The sequence below is a fragment of the Euphorbia lathyris genome, chromosome 7 (genome assembly GCF_963576675.1).
Source record: "Euphorbia lathyris chromosome 7, ddEupLath1.1, whole genome shotgun sequence".
NCBI lineage: Eukaryota > Viridiplantae > Streptophyta > Magnoliopsida > Malpighiales > Euphorbiaceae > Euphorbia > Euphorbia lathyris.
The window spans coordinates 70009835-70036828 of NC_088916.1; the positions used below are offsets into that span (position 1 = coordinate 70009835).

Here is a 26994-nt window from a genome sequence, read left to right on the forward strand (position 1 = left end):
AACTGAATTGAACGAAGAAGAAAGTATAAAGTGAACTAAAACAAAGCTAGAACTAAATTGAATGATGAATTGATACTAATTACAAAGGTAAAGCTCCTATTTATAGTGCTTGTGGTCGCCTAAATAGGTATTCTAGCCTCCTTAGGATAGAGTGATTTGGAGTTGGATTGGATCGGACTTCTCGAAGTAGAGTCGCAATAGGAATTAGTTTTGTAATTTGTCGTAGCTTGCCGAGCAGCTTGGGGTAGCTCGCTGAACTATTCTGGTTTTTCGAAGCATTTTCTAGTTTGACTTTGATTTTATGGTTTACTCCTCGCTGAATGCTCCTTATCGAGCTAGTTGTGTAACTCGCCGAGTTACTCATGTAGCTCGCTGAGCTACTGTCTTATTTTTGTCCTTTTTACTTCAATTATTGCCCAATTGTACATGAAACGACTCAAAACACTTATTAGATCAATATGAGGCAGAAGACCCTATAAACCAGAGTATTTAGGCTAGAAAAGGATATAAATAGGGCTAAAACTCTATTCTAGACTCTATGAAATAGGGCGATAACACTTGTGTGCATGATGTGATTAGTGTTCCACTATAGCAATATTTTAGGAATGAGGCATCGACCACTCAAAAATGATTCTAGTGTTCTATCCTTGTATTGAAGCAGTAACTGCCACGAATATGTGGAGGAATATGTTATATTGAGCATGTAGATTGATGAATGTTCCAACATTTAGGTAGCTAAGTAGCAAAGCATAGGATTTTGAAGGACCGGCATGAAATGATATAAGCCCCTTGTTCTTGCGAAATGCGGATACAAAAGAAGCCAAAATTTTGGATATATATCTACTTATTCTTTATTTTATTTATTTTATTTGTTTTTATTTTCATTGAAATCTTTTTAATATATAGGATAATATAATTGTATTTAATTTCATTTATAATTAATAATTAATAAAATTGGTAAAATAGAAAATTAGCCTTAGTATGAGAGTGAATTAAGGAAAATATGGTAGTGGATAGGACGGAGTGGAGGGAGCGAATCTGTGTCGCTGACACGACTTGATTTTCACGGTTTTATATGATGGTTCATGTTAGCCGACCCCGAATCATTTCGGGACTAAGGCTTTGTTGTTGTTGTATGAGAGTGAATGCTTCTTCTTTGGATTTCTAGATTTTTTGTGGTAGTTGAGCCTGGTCCATTTCAAGTATTTGTCTTATGTAATGCATTATGTCTTTTGTTATGTATGCAGTTTTGAGTCTCAGATAATTTTCGAAGATCTCATAAAGACGGTTTGGTGCAGTATGCGTCCTGGCTGAGCGAGGGTCTGGGGAGGGGTTCCACTACAAGGGTGTCCTAGGATAAGTCTTCCCCTATCAATTTATTTGGCAAGAGACCACTCCCAAGATTCGAACCCATGATATCTTGGTCACACAACAACAACGTTTACCGTTGCGTCAAAGCTCGCCCTCTTTTCGAAGATCTCATATTGTTTGAAATTCCATTGTTACTTTTTACCAAACTTTTTAGTTCATTTTGTACAATTTCATTCGATTTCAGTAAATTTCACTTCCACATCAATATGCATAAATGATGTAACAAAATTTTATTGAGGGAAAATGATTCCCAAGTGTTCCGTTCATACAAAGATTTAATTGAAGATGGATGTTAAGCTTTAAAAATTCTGAATAGAAATAATTAAGATGAAAAAATGAGATAATAATAATAATTATTTAGGAAAATGAAGAAGAAAGCATAATTAAGCTGGTTGATTAGTCCGTCCGGTTTTAATAATTCATTCATGTGGTGTGTAGCCGGCCTGACAAACAGTAATATACGATCTCTCTGTGGATCAACTGTATGCTGCAGCTTTTGCAAATTCTGAGAATTTTATAATTGAAGAAGAAGAAGAAGACCATTTACAGATTAATGGATGGATTGAGCTTCTTATGTATTTGAATTACTTTCAGAAGTAACTACACCACCAGTTTCTGTTTCTGTGCTGGTGTTCCGTTGAGTCGTCTGCTGTGAATCTGATAGGCCAAACACGAAAAATCATCTCATTAATATCCAATTTCACACAGATGCAATTGGTAAGATAGATATTGTCCGCTTTAATCCAAGTTTTGGATGAAAGTAGAGTGTGTTAAGTAATAAGTGTCTTGTATTAACTAGATACAAAATCAAAGAGATATTTGTATATGTAAACAAAGGCTAACTGTAACGACCCGGTCCGGAGTGGGTGGCGTCGGGATAGAAGGCCTGAGCAAGGAGCGGCCTTAAGGGATGGTGATGGGGGCAGGAATGAACTGAATCCCACATCGGAAATGGAGAGAGAGTGATTGGGGCTTATTAGTAAGATGTGAATGCAATACATGAAGACGCGTTTTAAAGCCGTGAGGCCCAATGTGTTGGAATTGGGCCAAGGCAGACAATATCTACATGGTAGGATGTTTAACAAGTTCCTCTCATATCCATTTGGTGTGTGACGATAATATCAACAGCAACATTGAATATCATGACTATAATACCATGTAAACAAAGGTCTAATTCACTCGCAAAAAGTACCTCAATTGGAAAGGCTTGCCTTGCACATATAAGTCCAGCTAAAGGAATTAGGACTAATATTTCTATTTAGATTGTCAGAGTGAGTGCATATAATATCGGTGTACAAAACACGGGTTTTAAAAGCAAAGGAATTAGGACTAATATTTCTATTTACATTGTTAGATGCCGATATGTATTATTGGTGTAAACAAAGGTCTAACTCACCCTAAAAGGTAAGGATTGTTTCACATCCTCTCACGCCCAATTCATTTGGTGCGTGACGCTAATATTAGCAGGAGCCCCAATATTGAACCATGGTTCTGATATCATGTAAACAAAGGCCTAACTCACTCCAAAAGATACCTTAAAGGGTAAGGTGTAACACCCTGGTCCAATATCATGTAGATATTGTCCGCTCTGGCACAAATCCAACACATTGAACCTCTCACGGCTTTAAAACGCGTCTGCATGTATTGGATTCTCATCTTATTAATAAGCCTCAGTCACTCTCTCTCCCTGTTCATTCCTGCCCCATCGATATCCCTTAGGGGCGCTCCTTGCTCAGACCTTCTTACCCGGCGCTACCCTTTCCGGACCGGGTCGTTACATAAGGATTGTCTCACATATTTAAAGAACCATATAGATTTCTCATTTAGCAATGTGAGACGTCTAACAATTGGACGCAATAATACAATCATCGGATTCTTTACTTTTGAAATCAGCATTTTCAACACCTAATGTTTAGGTCTAAATTGTCAAATTAAAACACCAAATTTCAATAGCAAAGAACCTGAAATGAGTGTTTGAAACACCAATTTTCAGATGTTAGGCATATCAGATAGTAATTTCAGTCATCTGTATCACATATGGGAATTTAATTTGATGTCTAGAAGTAGAAAGTTTAAGAAATATGAAATAATATAGGCAGAGAATACAGTGAAGAGTGGGGCAATTTTATAGACAGAAAAAAGGGAAGTGGAAAATCAGAATAAGAGAGTGAAAGCACATGCTAGATGCTCCGTCACATTTGACCCATTATTTGGTTGGGTCATATTATCTAATACAGCTCATTCACATGCCTTCTCCTTACCCATATGGTCCCCCTTTCCCTTCATTTCTCTTTATAAATATGCCCTAAACCATTCTTAAACTTGCCTATAAATATAACTCATTCTATAAATCATTTCAATGTGGAATATTGTACATGACTAAATATTTGGAGTATGAAATTTGCAGGACTAAACATATCTAGGTCGTCCAAAAATAGGCGTCCCGGCATTAGACTAGAAACCTTGAATGAACTCGTTACCTTTAAATGTATGATGCTTAAAACACATGTCTCACGTCCAGAGCTATATATCTGAAACATGTTGTTTTCATTACTAGATATATGTAGGTCGCCCAACAATGAATATCACAATATTGGATTAGGAGTCGTTTGATATTATCTTAAACTCATTTAACTCATTTCAAAATGTACCTTAAATTTGGACTTAACTGACTCCAAAATGCAACATAGCCAATGTGTGATACTTAACACTGATCATTCTAGTTTTGAAAGATTAAGCTTTGATCTTTTATTTCAGCACATTAGACTAGAAAGCTCTCGTACCATCAAAAGTCACTTTGAGGTGGAGGATTTTTTCACACTGATAAACGACTTGTTGTCTTTAAATGTAGGATACTTAACACACGGAAGAAAATCTATTGTTTCCGTTTCAGTGTCCACTTCCATGTCCCTCTCACAAAAAGTTGTCTCTTTTTAATATGTGCGTCCCACTTTTTGTAAGAGGGATATGGAATGGGACACTCAAATTGGAACATCAGATTTTCTTCTAACACACAACTCTCATGCCCAAGGCTAGACATCTGGAATATATAGTTTGTAGGACTAGACATGTGTAGGTCGCCCGATATTGGATATCATAACATTGGATTAGGAGGCTCTAGTATTGTCTTAAAGTTGGACTTGACCTGCCCCCCAAAAGGCACATTGAAGACATATGATTGTTTCACACTTATAAATGACGCATCACTTTTATAGCTAGCTAATTTCCAGTACTTAACATTAACACTTACACCATTAATCCTTTGCTTCACCACATTTATTTTTCGCCATATTAAGTCTTATTTACCAAATTAGTTATATAGTGAAGATCTAATTCAGTTAAAAGAATGTTCATACTCATTTCATCTACATCTACGCATTTGAAATATAACATTTATAATTTTTCTATAATCACATCATACATTAAAAAAAACTAATTTCAAACTGTTAAAAATAAAAACTCTGAACGCACATTAAATAAATAACGTTGTATTAAAGGAGAGTTAATGAGATTGAGAAGAGGAAATTACCAGGAGAATAGGGGAAGGGAAGCCTTGGAGGAGGATAGGAAGAGAAAGAATTAGGATCAAGAGGGGGAGGATAGTAAAAATAACGTTGAGCCTGGTTTGGAGAAATAGCTCCTCTTACAGCAGGTTGCATAGAATAGCCATGATAATAGAACGGTGAACCCATTCCCATTCCTATGCTACTTGATGATGTTCCGTACATTTGCTGATAGTATTGTGGCTGTTGCACTTGAACTTGGGTATTATACATACCCTGCATATATACATATATATATATATAAATTAACAACTTAATGTAATAAAAAAAAAATTAAATATGAGTTTCCTTTTCAAATTAGTTAATCGGATCAATTTAGCACAAAATTAAGTTTGAATATCAATTTGATTGAATCGGTTTAAATGACACGTAACAATATATGATTAATAAGTGTTTAATCGCATATTGCTCGCACATCTATATGGCTTTAAAACTATATCACGCATCTATAGTTGATTAAAAAAAGATGGTTAATAAGTAAGTTTAAATAAGTCTATAGAAGAATATCGTCAATCGTTTTTTTTTTTTTTTTTTTGCTAAGTTTAGGGTATTTTTCTTAAATTAATCCAAACCATGAAAAATAGTATATAACATATTATGATCCACTAAAAATTTTTAACGAATTTTAAATCGAGAAATCGGACAAATTATAATATTTAATATATGTTAATGACGTGTAATTTTATATTGATTTGATTAATAAAAAAAACTACTTGCTAGGGTAAATTAAAATATGAAGTTGACTTTGGTAAACAAATTGATTGTAAAATTGGCTTTTTTCCGAAATAGAAAATGTGAAAGTTCACTTTTTTTTTTTTTTTTTTTTTTTTTTTAATCTTTGTTGACAATAATTGATAATGATATTATTAAATTCTGGAGGGAGGAGAAAGTAATAAACCTGGTGGTACCCATAGTCAGCAGTGTAAGGTGGATACCTGCAAAAAGTGAAAATTCGTCAATTTCAATGTAACCCCCAACTTTACTCATATTTCAATCCCAATTTACTTATCACAAACAATTTACTCAAATTTTATATTCTCTACTATATATAGCAATGTGGTAGGACTATAACTTATTGTCATAGGACCTACAATCACACCAACTTATATTATTTATTTAAATCTAAATATGTATTAAAATCTAAAAAATAAAAATAAAAATTCACCAAATTTCAATTTGAAGCAATTTTAAATCCGAAAAATTAATGAAACTCATTACTTTCATTCCCACAAATGAAAGGTTGGATTTTGGTTTTTAATTAAGTGCATTTTATTATTATTATTATATTTATGTATAAAGTGTTACCTTAGTTTGCTGCCTATAATAGAGAGGATTGACCCACAAACTTTGGCCCATAAAGTAGTATCATATCATATCAGATTTATAATATGTCATTTTCATTTCCTTATTTAGCTCCTCGTGACTATTTACATAATAACCATAGTATAAAATAAAAATGTTTTTATGTTGGACCATTTTTTTAGATGAATTCTCTTCTCAACATGCCAACACTAAGATTCAAATACGGTTTAATACATCATTTGCTCCTTAAACTTGTCTAAAAGCTTGATTGCTTCTATAAACTTACATAGTATCTAATTAACCTTTTAAATTTACTGAAAGTGTCATTATTAAATCTCTAAATCAATAAAAATATCATAAAAAATTGTACAAAACAGAAAGTTCATTAAGAATCACGAATTAGACTTTTATTTTTTTTTAAGTTTTTATTTTTTCATAAATTTAGACAAATTGAAATGTATACCATCTAAACAAGTTCAGTGGCAACTGGATCACTGTAAGCAAGTTCAATGAGCTAATAGGTCATTTCAAACAAATTTAGATGACTAATATGTTATTTTAAGCAAATTGAATGAGCTAATGATTCATCTTGAAAAGCTTTTTAAACAAGTTGGAAGGATTGTTGATGTATTAGGCGTTCAAATAGAGATCTCTAACTTATGGTCCATTTGTGTTATTTATTCTTTGCTATTGATGTTTACTGATATGGTTGGCTATTTGTTGTGGGAAAAAAAACAGCTTTTCCAAAAACATGAATTCCATGTTTTTGTAAAAAATTATTTTTCAGATGTAAAATGTAAACAGAGTGTCACCAACAAAACACCTAAACTTTCTATTTGAAAGTGAAAAAACATGCAGAAGTATGAAAATGAACAATTAAACACACACTTCAACAATTTAACGCTTTTACCTACACAAGTCAACATTAATTGATTTTATTAGCGTAATTAGAATTTGTTTAACCAACAATTGGTAAGGTTGGACCAATTCAATTAACAAATCAATCCTAGAAATTAAAGTTGAAGTCCGAAAGCTTTGGAAAAGGGAGACAAAATTGATATTGTCGCATGTGATAACTTAGATAGTATCGTTAAATGTGAAAATTAAAGCTGGATTATGATCCAACACTTCCACAACACATTATGACATTAAGGAACTGACACACCTTTCATTTTCCTCCGTTTCTAACCAAAATTTATCATTTACAGTAACTGATTGTTGGTTCGTGGCTCGTTTTTTTGATGGATTTTTTATAATTAAATTTTTTTCGTACATTAGGAATAAATTCAAAATTTCTAATTTAAATAATGTAATAAAATGACACAAACATGAAATTTAGATATAATGATTTATTATTGAAAATACGGTTTGATAGATTATTTTTAAAATTTACCAACTTTTCAACGTTATAAGTAAATTTATTCTTTATTACCGAAATGTAATATTTTAACATTAAAAGTAAAATTATTCTCGATTTTAATATTAGAAATATTTTATCCCGAGTAAATATTTGGATAAATGGCTGTATTATAACATTAATGTACAGAAAAGCATTCAGTACATAAAAGAAAATGTTTCTTTTTTTACATTATACTCTCAATTTTGTTTTGAACAAAAAATGGTAATACTATTTATGTACACGTAGGATTTCCATGTGGGGCCACATTCTATGTGTGTAGTAGCTGTCTTGAAGTACATGTAATTTTCATAATTTTATCTACATAAATTGCTTATTTTAAGTTATTTTATTTATTGTGCTAGCACGTTACTATTATATTATTTGTTGTTTACAGGCTGATTCCAACTGTTTTATCTATAAATAAATTAAAAAATAAGATATCTCATATAATTTTGTTACCTGGTTTATATATTTTACGTGATTATATAATATTTTATTAAATTAATCACGTTAAATATGGACAATCATGTAAAAAAAGCAAACAACTAACCCGTAATGTGGATAGATGATCGGAGGCGGAGGTGGCGGAGGCAATGCTGCTGCCACCCCACTATACGACGGACTTCCTTGATACGGAGTAGCGCCACCTTGCGGTCTTCCTGCATTTATAATATAATAATTTTATTATACGTCTGCCATACTATATCATTAGTTGAAGGAAAATCCAAAGACCAAACCTCGGGGAGGGGAAGGTCTAGGCCGACCAAGAGAAGCAATATTGCAGTTCGCTCTTCTTCCATCAATCACCGGGTTTGAATCGGCACACGCCCTTCTTGCCGATTCGGGATCACGAAAAGTCACCTATTTATATAATCATGATTATTTTACATAATCGAAAATAAATAAATTAGAAATAAAAATTTAAAAACTTACGAATCCATATCCTTTAGATTTTCCAGTGTTCTTATCAGTAATAATAACAGCTTCAAGAATGTCACCGAACTGATCAAAATACCGACGCATTTCTTCGGTCGGAGTTTCCCAAGCTAAACCTCCGACAAAAACCTTGGTAAACGTTGTATCTCCGAACTGGGATCGGTAATGTGGATAAGCCATTACAATTACAGATCATAAAAACACAAGAAATTGGGGATATAAATATATAAAATATTCCAGCTGCTGCTTCATTCATTTATTGAATCTTGAGATTGAAATTGACAAAAGTATCTTCTTCTCCACCTCATGATTTTGTCTATCTCTGGTTCAGCTTTATTTCATTACAGAGAAAATTTTCAGACAAGGAAAATGATAGATGGAGCTAGGTAAGAATATGATGGTGTTTGTTTGATGAAGAAGAGAGAGAGAGAGGGATTCCGACAGCTGCAAACTCTAATTTGCTGTCTGGGGAAGGGGAAATAGAGAAGGGTTGTAAAATTATGGAATGACAGCTTGCGGAGATAAAGCACTTCAATCTTTGCTGTTCTCTGATCTGTCTATACCATTAATAATCCATTTTCCCACCTTCTCTTTGGTCGGACCAAGAACCGGTTAGTTTTATAATCTGGGTCATATTGGCTTGTTTTTGGGTTGTTAATTTTCAACAATTTGAGATCAATTCGAAACTTCAACGGTCATAAGGCTATTTGGATCATATAGTCGCTCGAAAACGAGAATTCGTCCCGATTTTTTTCGATTAGTCTTTTTGGGAGTTTGTTTGGTCTCTAGTTGATTTTTAGATGTTTGAGCACCGTCTAAGTGATGATGAATAAAATCAGTTTGGGAACGAGTGATCGAACTAAGGTTAAGGAGGACGGTGAAGATCTCGAAAAACCAGTTTGGCTTTATGCCGGGAAGATCAACTATGGAAGTCATCCATCTAATAAGACAATTAATGAAGCACTATCGAAATAAGAAGAAAGACTTGCATATGGTTTTCATTGATTTGGACAAGGCATATGATAAGGTACCAAGGGAAATACTTTGGTAGGCCTTAATAAGGAAAGACATTTCGCGAAAATATATTGACATCATAAAAGACATGTATGAGGGATCATGCACGAGTGTACGTACCAGTGTTGGGAAGACTGAAGAGTTCCCTATTACGATTGGAATGCATTCCGCACTTAGCCCATTTCTTTTTGCCATCGTTTATGGATGAACTAATGAGTTCACTTCAAGATGGTATACCATGGTGCATGTTGTTTGCAGATGATATTGTGTTGGTTGATGAGACGAAAGAAGGCGTGTAGAGAAAGTTGGAACTATGGAGATAAGCTTTGGAATCTAGAGGCTTTAAGTTGAGCTGAAGTAAGACAGAATATTTGGAGTGTAGGTTTAGCGGCGATAGGAGCAGGAAGGTAGGGACAATCACCCTAGATGGGAGAGTTGTTCAGGCCTCGGATTGCTTCCGGTATTTAGGGTCTATTATCGAAACAGATGAAGAAATAGATGGAGATATTGCTCATAGGATTAAATCTGGTTTGTCGAAGTGGAAGAGTGTCGGGTTTCCTTTGTGACCCCGGCATGCCTAATAGATTGAAGGGAAAATTCTACCGCACGGCAATCAGACCAGCATTGTTATATGGTACGGAGTGTTGTGCAGTGAAACACTGTCACATTCATAAGATGTCGGTGGCAGAGATGCGTATGTTGAGATGGATGTGTGGGCATACGAAAAAGGATCAGGTGAGTAATGAAATAATTAGGACAAAAGCATAGGTTACATCTATTAAGAATAAAATGAGGAAAAACCGACTAAGATGGTTTGGCCAGGTAAGACGAAGAGCGCTTGATGCGCCGGTTAAGAGGACTAAAGAGTGGCAAAGGGATGTAGTGGTGAGGGGTAGGGGAAGACCTAAGCAAACTTGGAAGAGGGTGATCGAGACTGATATGAGTTTATTAGGAATTGGAGAAAATATGGTAGTGGATGAGACAGTGTGGAGAGAGAGAATTTGTATCGCTGATACAACTTGATTTCACGGTTTTATATAATGGTTCATGTTAGCCGACCCCGAATCATTTCAGGACTAAGGCTTTGTTGTTGTTTTTGTTGTATTATAATTTATTTTTGAACGTTCTCGCATGATTAATTCTGAACTATGTTTATTATTTTCAGATATTTTGTTTTAATTGCGTTCTTTACTTATTTTCTCATGATATGGTTTAAGACTGTAAGAACATTGTTTCATAGCTTTTAGTGAATTATATTTTACTTGTAAATATTATATTTTATTTGTTTCAATGATATTGTTATTGAAATGATGAAGTTTACATATTTTAAAGATTTATGTTACAAATATACGATTTTTCTATATTAAATAATTTTATATTATTATTTTTAGATAGTATAATAAATATTTTAATTGCATTTATATAACAATTTGTTGATTAACAAATAAAAAAATATAAAAATATAAATTTGATTAATCCACGATTAATTTCCAATTAATCTTCGAGGACCCTTTCCGCCGGCTAGCGCCTAACATTTTTTACAACCTTGATCAAAATAATTACTTTTGAAATTTTTTGAATCATATGTTTCTTTCTACCTATATAATAAAGCTTAACTTTGAAATACTAATAAGTTGATGCAAAAATTGTTGTAATCGGATTGAAATATGGTGGTAATGAATCCATAAAGTTGATTAGATTACACTTGAAAAAAACAATTATAATTTCCAAATGATGTATCCGTATTATAATTTAAATTAACTATATATTTATATATTATTTATTTATTTATTACATTATTTGGTTCAATCAACTCTAGTCATTTGATTGAACTAAGTGACTCGTGATCCAACTATGAATGAGGCTCAGGTTTGATCTGATTCTGACAATATTATTATTTTTTACTCTATTAATTTTTTTTTTTCCCCTAAAACCTTCTGTTATTTTACATCGACGGTATAAACTAATCCAGATTCAAACTGAATAAGTCTCTTTTAAGAAACAAAGCTCTCCAATTAAATATTTTAACTGTGAATGCATTTAAATCTTCAGAACTTAAACTCTGATTTAATAATTAAGTTGTATCTTAACTTGGGCATCACAAAATTAACTGAAAAACCGGTTTTCGAAACCAAAACCAAGCCGCAAAATTGTTTAACCAATATCAATGGATTAGGTTATGATTTTTCATTATAAAAATCGATAGTTAATCTAAAATTAACGGATTACAGGCTTATTTGATTTAAAGTTGTTGTTTACTATTGTTATTAAATGTTTATTGTTTTGATTGATGATATTTAGTAGATATTAATTTTAAGGTGAATAATTATAAATTACTAATAAATCATTGATCAAATAAATAACCATGTAATTGCCGTTATTTATTTATTTTTTTTTTGTTACAGTGTAATTGCCGTTATTGCTACTACTTTATTTTCTTAAATTACTCCTATTATAATTATTACTTGTTTGTTATATAAATCAGAGTCTGGTTGGATATTAGTTGTACCAACATTTGTACCCCTGTGTGGGACCCGTCTCTGACTTGCTTATTAGACTTTTCATACTTATTCATTGCTATTCATCAACAGTAATTATCCTTCTTCTTTTTTTCTTTTTCTTTTTTTAACTCTAATAAAAAAATTGATTCATAGTTTATTTCATTTTTCAAAATAAATTTCCATTCAATTGTAATCTTGCATATTCAATTTCTGAATTAATGAGATAGTTGTTGTAAATATTAAATCTAATTAATATTGCATGATCCCTTTCCGGGGCGGAGCCAGGACCAATAGGTCGGGGGACCGTGGACAAAAAAATGCTACTTCAACATATTCATTAAAATAAAATGAACAATATAATAAACAAATTATATCATAAAATGATAGCAAAAAGTATGTGCATTTACAGTAAGAAAATTAATGCCTAATAGGTGGCAATTTACCCCTCCGAGTTGCCATGTTTTGAAAATTTTGCACAATTGCTTCATTTTCGACACCGACAAAAACTCTTTTCTCAACGTATCACGCCATACAATCTGTGAGAAAGTCATCACCCATCTTATTGAGCAAATCGGTCTTAAGTAATTTCATTACAGAGAAAGATCTTTCAACAGAAGCTGTTGCAACGGGTAAGATCAAAATCATCTCAATAAGTCGATATGTTAAAGGAAATAGAGAGTGATACTGCATTTGAACCATCTTCTTTGTAAGGACTCCAATATCTGTCAAACTAAAAAATGTTGCATTCGATCTCATTTCATAAATAAAGAGTTTGAGTTCCTCTTTAAGCTGAATTAGATCACAATAAGAAAAATCTTCTGAATATAACTCAGCAAGACGAAGCACTTGATCAAAATTCTAAAAAGCATTTGTAGGATCAAGACATGACATACAAATAAGTAACTCTGTATTTGACTCGGGAAAACGATTATCAATTTCTGCAGCAAGACGATCAACAACCTAGTATTTTTCAAATACAAAAAAGTCAAACATTTTGCTTATATACTGGTTTTATCATTATATGAAAAGTAAAAACAAATAAAGTACCTCAACAAAAATCTCGACATAAAAGTGATGATGATGAGTCCTTGGAACACCATCAAGCAACCTTCTAACTCGATCTGTAATAATATCTTCCATATTGGGCACTTCAATTTCATTTTCTAAACAAAAATCACTGACTTCCTTGCATAACTCTTCCCATCCACTCTCCCTGAATGTTGCCAAACTCTGTTTCGTTAACCTAATCACTCGTACAGTATTAGCAATGTTTTGATTCTTCACTTGTAGAGACTGTGATAACACATTCGTCATTCCCAATATGTGTTTCATTAAATGAACAATGAAACAAAATTCATAAGTTTTCATTTTGCTTATCAAACCATATATACTGTTTGAAGCCTTATAATCAGTTGCATCAGCATATAATACATGAAGCACCTCTATCACTGAACTCCACATACTAAGAAGACGTGAAACTGTAGTATAGTGAGAACCCCATCTGGTATCTCCTGGCCTAACTAAACTTGTTTTTTGATGTTTGTCTTTTCCTGTAGAAATATCTCCATTTTTTAAAGACTACACTACTTTATCATGTTGTGATTGATGAAGAGCATCTTTCTTTTACATGAAGCTCCATAACTAGAAAAATCACATATCAACATGTTATGATCTGCAACAGCAACAACCACTAACTGAAGTTGGTGAGCGAAACAATGAACATAATGTGCATGCTTATTTTCATTCAAAATGAGTGTTTTTAGTCCATGAAGCTCGCCTCTCATATTAGAAGCTCCATCATAGCCTTGACCTCTAAGTCTACAGAGGGACAATTGATGCATTGCAAAGAAAGAATCAATATGTCCCTTCAAAGACTGTGCAAAAGTGTCACTAACATGTACAACCCCAATAAACCGTTCAAGAACCTCACCACGTACATGAAGGAAAATAGGCTAACGTTTGGCAGCGGAAATATAAAATTTTTAACATATTTCCATTAAACCAAGATCCGTTAATCGTTATTTCATATAAAGAGGGATAGAAGGAAATACCTTTTGATGAACTATCTACCGTTGCAAGCGAAGTGCCCTCAACTCTTACTCCGAGTTCACGAGCACAAAACAAAACACAAGATCAAATCAAGTTAGAACTCAACCGTATAAAAGCAATCAAGAATAGATTGCCTCTAATTAATCAACACAATATCAAGGAATAAGAGAAAGAGATGAAAATCAATTGAACGGAAGGAAGCGGTGGATGATCTCGTCCTCAACAAGGGGTGTCAAAATTCTCTCTCCAGGAATACTAGGGCTGGCCGAAATTTGCTAATAGGAGGGGTATAAATAACCTCTTGTATCTAAACACTAGTTAGATAGAATTAGGTTACTTAATAAGAGTTATATTCGGAATAATACTCTTGTTATTATTATTTATAACTATATCTAAATATAAAGATAATATTAACTTATTTAATAGGATAACAATTAGAAGTAATTTAATCATAATAAACCTTCTAATTGAATTATCCTATAATTAATTTAATCCATAATTTATAATCTAATTAAAATTGTTAAAATCAAATTAATTATTTATGTATTTTTATATACATAAAATCGCCTCCCCCTATATACTGGGCCTTAGTGGACTCAGTTGGGCTTCCATCAATTAATTAACATCTGTTTCTCTTTTGGGCTCCAAATCTTATGTGTGACCCATTAGGTTCTTATTGCTTCTAGCCGTATACAACTATTAAATTAATTTTTTCAGAATTATATTTAATCTTTGTATAACGGAATGAGTACGCGAACTGTGATTGGCAGATCCGAAACATTCCCCCAGGGCTATAAGAAGACAGGTTGATTCCGTCGTTGACCTTTCCGTATTAGTTACAGTATAATTCGATCCTTTGTCAACTACATCCTTGAACAGAATCTTATGACTATGGATAATGTCAAGTCACATATAGCGAGACGTTCGTTTTACTTGTACAGGCTGAGTTAACTCCAATTAGATAGGTTAAGTGAAATCTGCATTTCAAGTCTTAAGCTATCACCTTGCAAGGATTTAGAGTTAAGTCTTCCACAACCGATCCTTGGACGTATCTCCCATTTATCAGGAGTGACAAATGCTCAATCCAATATATAACTATCCTGCAATTACTTCCTGTGACACCCAACGTCTGCCGTTCACACCCCATAGTCATCTCTGTTATGGATCGTGCTACAACAGGATCAAAGCATCACATTCCATAATCCAGAATCACTAATTAACATTCCTTTGAGTCTTAGGATTACTTATACCTATTAATACCAATAAGATGAACAGGTGACAAGGATAAGTCTACCCATCCTGTTATCTCAAGTCGGGTCCCCAATCCTAATGAACCCCTTTCATTGGATCCATGTAACTGTCCAGATATCTGCATATCTGAAGCTTGTGAGATCAGGTCTCTGTCTCGACAGAAGACAAATTGTTATATGCAAGTCTCAACAGTGATATGTCAATCCCTATTCAAAACATATTACTTGACTTGGGGTGGTTTTAAGTTTCTTAGTTTATTATAATGTTTCGTCTCACTTCATGCTTGTATGAACACTTTATAATCACTTTAAATAAACTTAGGGATTTCCTTTTATTAGACTTATTTAGTTCTTTAAAAGAGGTTGCCTTTATATAGTTATAAAACCATATCTTATTAAAACAAATGGCATAAAGAACAATTCATTTATATTAGGTTTATATCCTGGAACAATTGTCTATAGGACACTAAACCTCAACAGTACATTCACAAATCTTATAACAACAGACATCTGCTCTTTCACAGAACTATCACGAGACTCATCAATCAAAAGAGAAAACAACTTCAAACCAAACTCATTCAAAATAACTTTTATCGTTCCTGATGCACAAGCCCTAATTACGTCCTTCTGGATATGATGAGAAGTCATTTGATTATTTCTGGAGCATTTAAGTTCATCACCTTATTCACTTCTCCACATTCATTGCAATAAAATATCATAAGCTCAAGAAAGTTACCTCGTTCCAATGATTCTTCTGATTCATCATGTCCACGAAAAGCCAAACCCTGCTTTAAAAGTATACGAACAATTTTTACAACTGTTGTGACACGAGTATGATAAGCAACCGCATTCATTTCCTTTGACTTTGTCAACATATAATCAATATTCAGCCTTTGGTTTTGAAATCCATAAACCCGATATGTAGCATATTTGTGGGGACTGGACATACCACCTGAATGATCCCTAAAATTTTCTAAAGCTTTTTTCCAATTTTTAAAACCAATTTCTGTAAATGCTTTATCCCCAGACCTATTTCCTCTACCAAACAGATAGCAATACAAATAAAAAGCAGCATCTTTGGATACACTGTACTCTAACCATGGAAAGATATCAAACCAACTTGCTTGAAAACTCCTATGAACTCCAGAAAAATTAGTTCGAGGAAATATATGGCCTTTTGGTTGACAGGGGCCTTTTAACAAGTAACGTCGCCTTAATTCATCTTGAATGTTATTGTCATACATAGAAATTTCTTTTCTATATCCGGGATCAGCAATAATATCATCATCTGATATTTCCACGCATTGTCTCTTCTCACTATTTGATGAAGACTCAATATTTTGACCTTTGTCAATCATTTTAAAAAATCTACGCATTTTGTTCCTAAATAAAATAAAAACAAATCAACTAAATTAATCCCAAACAAAGTAAATAATCCCCTAAATTAGAAATCCTAAATTAGATTTCCTAAATTAAACCCTAAATTAGAAATTCCTAATTTAGAAATCATAAATTAAACACCCTAAATTAGAATCTCTAAATAAACAACATATATGAATATAATCCCTAATTTAGCAATTCCTAATTTAGAAATCATAAATCATAAACCTAAACCTAGAAATAAACATAAACCTATGAATAATCGTTTTGGCATCTAGGTTTAAAAAAAAGTGAAAGATGGAAAGGGCTAAAATGCCCTTTCCATCTTCAGCATCCTAAACGAAGAAGAAGAACAGTAGTTCTTCTTCTTCGTCGCCATGGCTGGAGAGCCATGGCGGCTCCCTGGCGGAGCCAAGGTTAAAACCCCCTCTCAGGTAGGGGTGAACAGAACTAAACCGAAAACCTAAAGACCGAAAAAACCGAACCAAATCGGATCGAATTATATTTTGGTTTGGTTCGGTCCTAATTTTTAAGCTAGTTTGGTTTTTGGTTCGGTTTGGTTTGGTCCGGTCCAAAACCGAATAAAACCAAACTGAAATACAATATGTACTACTCTTGATTTTAAGGTTTTAAATTAATTAACTAATTATATATAGAAAAGAAAAAATCATTAAACATGTTTTTTTCTCTCTCAACTAATTATATATACAAAACAAAAACTAATTATATGATTGTTTTCTTTATATAATTGTTTAGTTAGTGAATGTACAAATAGTTGTAGGTCTCTAGTGCTTTGTTTGGTCCAAACATGAACCAAATCGGACCGGACCGAAATAATTCGATTCGGTCCAGACCAAACCAAATTATAATTTGGTTTGGTTTGATCCTAAAAAATAAAGGTAATTTGGTTCGGTCCAATTCGGTTTGGTTCGATTTTTAGACCGAACCAGACCATGCTCACCCCTACTCTCAGGGGGTTTCCGGTGGGGCTAGAGGGTCGGTCGACCCTCCCTGCCCCCCTGGCTCCGCCCCTGATCCCTTTCAAAAATAAAATATTGCATGATTAATATTTCCTCCATTCCAAAATAGATAGGGATAAGATGTAACACTACAAAACCAATTTTACCTAACATTTAAAATGTTACAATTATACTCTAACATTGACTGCCAAGATAAATTTTAAGAGTAACATTGGCAAATTTAATCAATTTTAGACATCATTATAAAACACATATATTTTGTTCTTTATATTGCACAAATTTAATAATGGAATTGAAGATTAATTTAAATATTTGAATTCTTTTTGTCCAACTCGTACAAAATACAGTATATTTTAAAAAAAATCACGTCTAATCATATGTTTGTGATCTATTACTAATTAATGATAAATGACACAAATATAAAGTATAGATGATAAGATTCATAACCGAGAAGACAATTTGACAAATTATTTCTCTGATTTGACCCAATTTGTCAATATTAGGAGTAAAATTATATCATTTTAGATGTTAGGAGTAAAATTACTTCAGATTATAAATGTTAGATGTATTTTTCACTAGAGAAATTTTTTTGTTCTATAGTAAATGAGATTTTGATTCAATCCATATATTAATTGATTTTTACTAAATATATCCTTATTTAAATTACTTTTTATTTTAGAAATAAATAAAAAATTATTAGTTGATGTAATTAATAAAAGAGTAATAAAGTTTTTTAATTAAAATTAATTACATTTCTTAATTATTGTGCATTAATTTTAAAATACATACATTATGAAACGGATGGAATATATTAATTTCATTTGAAATTGCATTGTTTACTGTTCAGTAAAAATAATTACATATCTAATAATTAGTGTTGCACAATGTGTTTAGTTGATTCTTGTTTCTCTTTTGCAAATAAATTACATTTTTGAAAGCACAATATATGTTATTAGTATATATCAACAATAACATGTGAATTCCAACCTAGAATCCTATCATAGGTTCAAATGCAGACAAGTATATTAAGTGTTTAATTTTTAATGTCTTAGAAAACAAAATTAGGGATTTGCCATTTGAGGATTTTTGAAGGCAAAATGTTAACAAGGAATGTGACATGAAGTATTGCTTCTTCCCATAATTGGTTGGACAATTTTGCCTAAAATAGTAGGGCTCTTAATGTCTCAATTAGAAAGCCACGCTTTCTTTCAACTACATCGTTTTGTTCAGGTGTGTAAATACATGTTTTATGATGAACTATACTAAATTGATGCAAAATGTGTTGAGTGTTAGTATTAATAAACTTTGTCTGAGTGTCAGAACATATAATTTTAACCTGAGTGATAAATTGTTACTTTACCATAACAAAAAAATTATGAACTTAATTTGGAACTTGATCTTTAGAAGCAAAAACATAAGTCTGGGTTATTCGGGAAAAAGAATACACTACTATCAATATGTATTTAACATAACTTATTGATACTTGCCTATAAGGCCCCTCCTCTCCAGCATCAACACCACCATCAGCATATGTGAACTCACCTTCACCCTTCTCAGCACTTGGGGCACGGTGACAATATAAGGCAATCATCAGCTGGCTAAAGAGATTCATTGGGCATCCATTGAACCCCACACGCCAATTTAATTATTGACACCATAGGTGTACCAGGATTACACTCCCCAACTGGTAGAGCCTTTAGTAACTTTCGACATCGACGATGATCGATTCCTCTAGTTGGGCACACTTATGCCCACCAAACTATATGACTAGGTGAAAGACGCCCTGATCGACCATGTTGATAGCTTTGCATACACGAAGGCTGAAATCATAGGGGTCCCCACCGAACATTCCAGCCACCACCTCAATACTGATCCCGAACAGAGCATGTCCAACAAAAGAAATGCCTGCATGTAAAGGTCAAGCAAGAGGCCATTAGAGACGAGGTAAATAAGCTCAAAGTTATAGGTTTCATTAAACCGGTCTACTACCCTTTGTGGCTTTCTATTGTAGTCCTTGTTAAGAAAGCCACAAGGAAGTACTGTATGTGCGTAGACTTCACAAACTTTAATGTAGTCCTTGTTAAGAAAGCCACAACCATCATTTTCCCGTGGCAACTACATAGCCATGCTTACTTGCTCCACGAGAGTATCTAACTTGAATTTCCGTGGCTAAATACTATAGCCAAAGAAACATTATACTTGTGCCACGATTCTAACCGTGGCGCAAGTGATGATTTGTTATAGTATAAGGATTGATATCTGCTGCCTAACATTGACAAGCTCGTCGGCCAAACAGCTGGTCATAAATCGTATCCATCTTCGATGCCGTAGCGGATATCAATAAATACTTATACACCCAGGGAACATCAAAAAGACTAGTTTTACTACTCACGTGGGCACCTTTTGCTACACTGTAATTCCTTTCGGCATTAAAAATGTCAGCACAACTTATCAAAGACTGATCAACAAAATATTTACGGAATGCATCATTAAAACCTTGTAGGTCTGCATCAACAACATGGTGGTTATCAGTAAATGCAAGTACGACCACCCATAGGACCTCACCAACTTAAATCTTTCGCCAATACTAACTCAAACTCAACCCAAAGTAGTGCATCTTCGGCATCAGGTCAGGAAAGTTTCTAGGGTATATGGTCTCCATCCGCGGCATCGAGCCTAACACTAACAAAATCCAGGTTGTACTTGACATGCAGCTATCATCCAACTTATAAAGCGTCCAAAAGCTGAAAGGAAAGTTAATTACCTTAGGATGATTCATGTCATATTCAACATAGAGATGCCTTAGGACATCTTCCAAAGATGTCATAGATGTCAGATATACGTGAATACCCATAGAGTGCCTTTAACTACCTTCAAAGGGATCATCTCTCCTTGGCCCTTCGCTCTCTAGCGAGTAGATATCCTTGGGTCGTTCCCTAAGACCTCAAGACAGTGACAATACATCATCATTGCCATTGATCATTTCACCAAATAGGTCAAAGCACAACCTCTAGACATCATCTCCACAGCCAATGTCTTCTCCTTCGTCCATATCTATATCTTGGATCGATTCGGCATCTCATATTCTTTCCTTAGGAACAATGGGAAACAGTTCGACTGCGCCCCTTTTTGCGACTTCTATCAACGACCGGGAATACAACAATGGTTCAACTTCATAGCATACCCCCAAAGAAACGATCTAGCAGAGATCACCAACCGCACCATCATAAAAGGGGATCAAAGATCGCCTCAAGGCACAAGGACAAACCTGGGTCAACCACCTACCAGCGACGCTCTGGTCTTATCGCACTACACCTCACTCCGCAACCGACGGGCACCATTCTTCTTGTGCTATAGGGCAGAATCAATGCCCACCGTAGAAATCATCCTCCTCTCCCTAAGGGTTCAGGAATACAACCTTAATGACAATGTCGACGACTTCTAGCACGTTGTCGATGGCATCAAGGAAGCCCGCCTGAACTCTCTCCTCACAGTCATTTACTACAAACAAAAGGTTGCTAGGAAGGATAAAGACTATCACATTCAATCCTATTTCAAATATTTATGATATACCTCTAGTCTATTTTAAAAAAATTAGTATACATATGAACTATTTGTAACACCTTGGTCCAATACCATGTGGATACTGTCCGCTCCGGCCCAAATCCAACACTTTGGGTCGCACAGCTTTAAAACGCATTTGCATGTATTGGATTCACACTTTACTAATAAGCCTCAATCACTCCCTCTCCATTTCCGATGTGGGATTCAGTTCATTCTTGCCCCATCGCCATCCCTTAGGACCGCTCTTTGCTCAGGCCTTCTATCCCGGCGCCACCCTCTCTGGACCGGATCGTTACACTATTAATTAAGGAATTTCATTTTGATCAAGTAGATGCTAATTAAAATATTCCCCTATGAACATGAATGCATATTCTTGTTAACCACTCTATACTATAGAAGCGGTTAAGATGCCAACTCCAAAACGAAAAGCATGATTATGAGATAATCAAATCATGTGATTAAATTACATAAACAATACTACAATATATAAATCCTTACCAAAATTCTTGTCATATATTAAATAAAATGATGCTAGCTTGAATGATATTGAATCTGTCTGGCATGTATCATCACTACATTTAAATATGCAGGCCTATAACTATTTATTTATTTATTTATTTTTAAATATAAGTGTAGGATTTATTTGTTGGGAGGTAAAGGAATAGCAAAATGATTTAAAATTAATTATATATGTATCTAAATACATTATTTTCTTCCCTTTTAAACAAACAAGGCCTTCAAAAGTCCAATTCAAAAACTTTTTTCTTTCTCACTTTTTATCTTGGAAATGTACTAACTCAACCATGATTTAATAATTGCATATAAAACTATATATAATTAATAATTGCATATTAATAGATATTATTAATTTGAAAATCATTTCTTCAAAAAAAAATTAATTCGAAAATCATTAGCAAAGTTTTATATTAAATGATAAATAATTTAATGTATCGAAATGAAATATCAAGATCCACCAAAATTGAAATGATAAAAATCTCATTATGATTTTTCTTTTATCATCTCAGCAACATGTTAATTTTACAATATGTTACAATATGTTAAAATAATGAGATTCTAAAATATGTTAATTTTTCTCAATCATCTTTGAAAAAAATAATACTAGATTCTAAAATAATTGATTGAAATTGTGATTTGAATTGTTAAAATAAAGTGATAAGGTGTAAAAATACTTCTAACGTTTACATGGTACAAGCAGAAAATATGAACTTTATCTTTTGATTTACCAATCCATGGCTTTTGCATTCACTCTTCTTCATTGTCCAACCAAGATGCCTTGATCAAACCCCTGATTCACCGTTCATCATCTACTTAGTCCTGAACTGAGTAAGTGGAATGTCAATTTAATTAAGGAATTGTTTGTGGATGAGGATGTTAAGCAAATTTTAGCAATTCCTATCAATATCACAAGTTGTCTGGATTCTCTCATTTGGAATTTTCTAAAACTAGAAAGTACCTTATTAAATCTGGATATAGAATTGCATCCACACTGATTCGTGCTTCAGTGAACCTTCTGTAAAGTGAACTTGAATGTTCCTGCTCAACCTTCCACAATGACTCGAGAACTTGTTACCAAAGCTGAGAACCAATTTTCCTAATTAAAGAAGACGATTATCACCATTCCCTAGGAGAATGAACGAGCTAGTCAACCACCATCGGGAAAACTAGGTATGTAAGATACGTGAAATATTCAGAAGTCACCTGGGTGACTCCTGTCGGAGTTGGGCCAACTCCAACTCAACGCGATTATGGAGGCACCGAATATCAGACATCACCGTGTATGCTTAGGGTACGTATACTGGTTTATGGACTTAAAGAATATGGTAAAAGATTTATACACTACGCCAAAACCCTCTTCAGACGACGGTTCAAAACCGTCGTCCCGCACGATATAAATCTGTCACAGGGCTCGCTGCCGTCTGATAAGGCATCAGACGACGGTCGAGTTCTGTCATCTTTCGACGCGACAGACGACACGCGCTTCCTAAGCGTCAATCATCTTTTCCATGTTACAACGATGTTCGACTTTGTTAAAACCGTAGTATTGGATAATTTCTAATGACAGCTTTTTTATATACACCGTCATTGTAGTATGTAAAACCATAGACCTTTTTCTTGTCATACGATATTTTTTATTATTGTTTGTGTCATTGTAGATAAGTTACGACGATAGTTTTCCTCTTTGTTGTTGTCGTTCAAAGATGTTTCAGTTGACGTTGTCTTTAATTTTTTTTGTCTTGTGCGTGGATTTCACATGACATTTTTCATTTAATCAAATGTCATAAAAGTCAATGAAATTTGACTACGTTAATTGTAAGACGACAGTCCTATTTTTTATTTATGTCATCTTAGCGTTTTAGTCATGACAGTATTTCATTAACCTGGTATTGTGTCACGCGTCATAATATGACAATTTTTTTAATTTTGCGCTCATTCATTAATGCATTAGACGCCAGATTTTTTATCCCAACTGTGTCGCATAACCTGTAACCCTTTAATGCACCTGTACATACTGCAATTGAAATTACATGATACTAATACTCCAATTACAACCAAGCTATAAACTTCATATATATAACTTAACTATCCATTATTTACATAACATGTACACCAGTTGTGCACAATATATACACAGAACCAGTGGGATATCATTGTACAGCAAAAAAAGACCCAAAATATGCACAACAATAGTGTACCACAAACTGATTATCATATTGTACGAAAACAGGATTACATACACAATCCATTGTCACTTCAAGTAAAGTACATGATCTGCCCATTCTGTGCGGAGATGATCCAAATCCGAATGGTTGTAAGTCAATCCACACTTGTTTATCCACTACAAAACATAAATGCTTTACTATTAGGAATTTGCTCTATATCACTGATAACAACTGCATATATCTGAACATAATATTATGGTAATGAATTATGGTACCTTTGCAACAAAGTTTAATTCCTTATCCATGATGATCTCCCGCATATACAGCATTATCCAAAAACCACATGTTTTATCATCTCGTTGCTCAGGTATCCCCTGTGGCATGAAATATAATGGTTAGACCCCAAAAAAGACAATATACACTTGCTTGTGTAACTGTAAAACTCACTAGAAGCGGTGTCATCTTCAGCTTGGTCTTCGTCACCTTCTTTGGGCCTTTCTAAGCATAATAGAACTTCATCGCACTGCAACAAGCGTAACAACATGATAGCTTATGTGAGTAACTATTTGAATGGCGTACACATTAGAGGCATTTGGTAACTTACTTGCTCACAACATTCGTCCATTCTGTGGAATTTGGCAATCTCCTTTTCAATAGATCTAACCAATATGATTTTTTCTTCTCAATGTCAACAACAGTGAGAGTCCAATGTGATCTGTAAACATTATCCATTTCAGCTGTATCAATGTCAGTTAATCAACTGATAAACACATAGTACAAAAGATTCATAGTTACCCTAAGTTGTAAGGAATATAGAATTAGCACCACCCTGTTTGAACCGATCCATCAACTCCTTCGAGCGGCCCGTTGGAGTTTTCTTAGTTCTAAGAGCAAAAGTGGTACATGGATCAACAAATAACACCCTTTCTTCCATTCGTGCTTTTTTCAATACATGGTATAGATGACTGGGCAAATACATGTATAAGTGTTGATGAAATAGCTATCCAAATTAATAAATTTGTGTATTGCATTCATGTACCTCATGTAAAATGTAATTGTGCCTGCGGTCATCTCATGAAAGTGTACCATTGCATATAAATCGCTAGGCATCAATAATTGCTTTCGTTCTGCTCCGAACAACTCAGGTCCAAAAGTTTTGGTTATACATTTGATTCCATTCATCATATTGGTTCTCGCCCAGTTGCACAACTTCTGCAATGGATGTGGTAAATTTGTTGGCAACTTAACCAAATCAATCGCCTCAGCCTCACTATTAACTTTCTTCAAGGCCTTCGCAAAAACTTTTGCTGCCTTGTTTGCCTCCTGATTGCAATAATTAAACACGCATTATACAACCAAAGAAATAATCGAAACACATAATACATAAGAAATAAATGAATATTACCTTAACAGATTTGACACTACATAGCACCTTTGGCCATGCTACAATAGACCCCATTGCCTCCCTAACAACTTCCATTTCACCTTTTATCGGGTATGGCAGACATGCATCTCCATCATCAAATGACACAATCTCCACTCTATAATTGTCCTTTCCCAGTGGTCGCCCATGGATTGTCTGCTCTTCTTGGTCAATGTCTAATTGTATCAATCTGCCATAAGCAACAATCTTCCCACTCTCTTCCACTGATAGTGCAACCTCAATGTCAAGTTCATTGTCCTGATTCAACAATTTCAAATACAACTAATTAACTAAGTATATATAAGTGATAAATTCAACAAGCTGACAATCATAATAACCGTTTACCTCTGAGATCGTTGGAATCTCATATCTTGGGCCTTCACCAACAACTTCCTCTTCTATGGTATTAGAGACCTCTAATACCAACTTCTTCTTCGCCACAGCTTCATATTTCCCTAATATCTCCTCTCTATCGATATCATCTCGATTACAACTACCTTCTCCTGATTTTCCATTGTAAGTTGTTGGTGCAGCTGCTGGGGATTCCTAAGTCGTAACCCCCTTGGACACAAGTTTCTCCATTCGATCTAGTTTTTGGACCATTGTTGCTTCAGACTTCTTTAACTCATCTTGATACATCTCATGTATCTTCTTCAATTCTTCTTCATGTTTCCTTGTTGACTCTTCCTCCCACTTTGCCCTTTCTGTTTCAAGCAATGCTTGCAACTCCTCAGCTCGCTTCTTTCTTCCCCTCTTCTGACCCGGTAGCTTGAAGAATACTACCGGCTTCACAGCACCCACTCCTCTAACCCTGCCACTGTGTTCTGGATTCCCTAATACCTCAGTTAGCACATCATTACTACCCTTGGATTTAAACACACCTTCAGCCTCCTCCTTTTCCAGTTTCAACTATGGAAATAAACATATATAAATCAGTTATACATATGCGTTTTATCAATCACATTGTGTATTCGAATAAATGCTACTTACAATTTTTTTAACCGCCTCCTCTACTTCAGTGTCCTTAAAATTTCCCAGTTTGTCTTGCCTTCCCTTTATCCAATATGTGTGCCTGCTGATTTTTTCCACTTCCTCTTTTGATAGCTCTGAGGTCTGCCATATAGTACGAATAATATCAAAAATCATACAAATCTAAAGTCTAAAAATAGACAATAAACGACCATACCATTTCAACCCGGATTCCTATGTACCCCTTGCGAGACATCCGGTGGTTGTACTTGTTCTTTTGCCGCTTGGATATCTGCACTTGGCGGATTTCCTAAACAATAAAGCCATATATATATGTGTATTTGTTAGCACGGCACATACAAACTAACAAATTAAGGGTAAAGCATATACGTAAATCAAATGGCAAACCATGTGCTGATTTGTAAGCTGATCGGATACAAACTGATGCCAGTCGTCCTTATTCATGAACCGGTAGTCATCAAGAAACTTTTGCAAGACTTCAACATCATCCTTGTGGGGCATGATATACTTGGACGTAAGTAAAGACTTGAAGTTCCTCCATTTGGTTGCAGCAGATACCAGGACTTCCTTCTTTTGACTCGGTGATAGCAC

General features: G+C 34.1%; 1 protein-coding gene across 1 annotated transcript; it reads right to left on the minus strand.

The window, feature by feature from the left end:
- Window positions 1-1586: 1586 nt before the first annotated feature.
- On the minus strand, window positions 1587-9106 carry LOC136234882 (uncharacterized). Its single transcript, XM_066024372.1, has 6 exons — window positions 8569-9106; window positions 8373-8496; window positions 8186-8294; window positions 5833-5869; window positions 4901-5150; window positions 1587-2028 (listed from the first exon to the last, which is right to left on the minus strand). The coding sequence occupies exons 1-6, from the start codon at window positions 8749-8751 to the stop codon at window positions 1943-1945; spliced, it is 789 nt and encodes a 262-aa protein (XP_065880444.1). The 5' UTR covers window positions 8752-9106; the 3' UTR covers window positions 1587-1942.
- Between the last annotated feature and the right edge of the window lie 17888 nt (window positions 9107-26994).

Excerpts from the sequence above, each read along its gene's own strand:
- LOC136234882 (XM_066024372.1), bottom strand. The coding sequence starts at position 8,751 with ATGGCTTATCCACATTACCGATCCCAGTTCGGAGATACAACGTTTACC. Across the intron at positions 8,295-8,372 it reads TAGACCTTCCCCTCCCCGAG|GAAGACCGCAAGGTGGCGCT; the intron begins GTTTGGTCTTTG and ends TTATAAATGCAG. Across the intron at positions 2,029-4,900 it reads TCCCTTCCCCTATTCTCCTG|ATTCACAGCAGACGACTCAA; the intron begins GTAATTTCCTCT and ends TTGGCCTATCAG.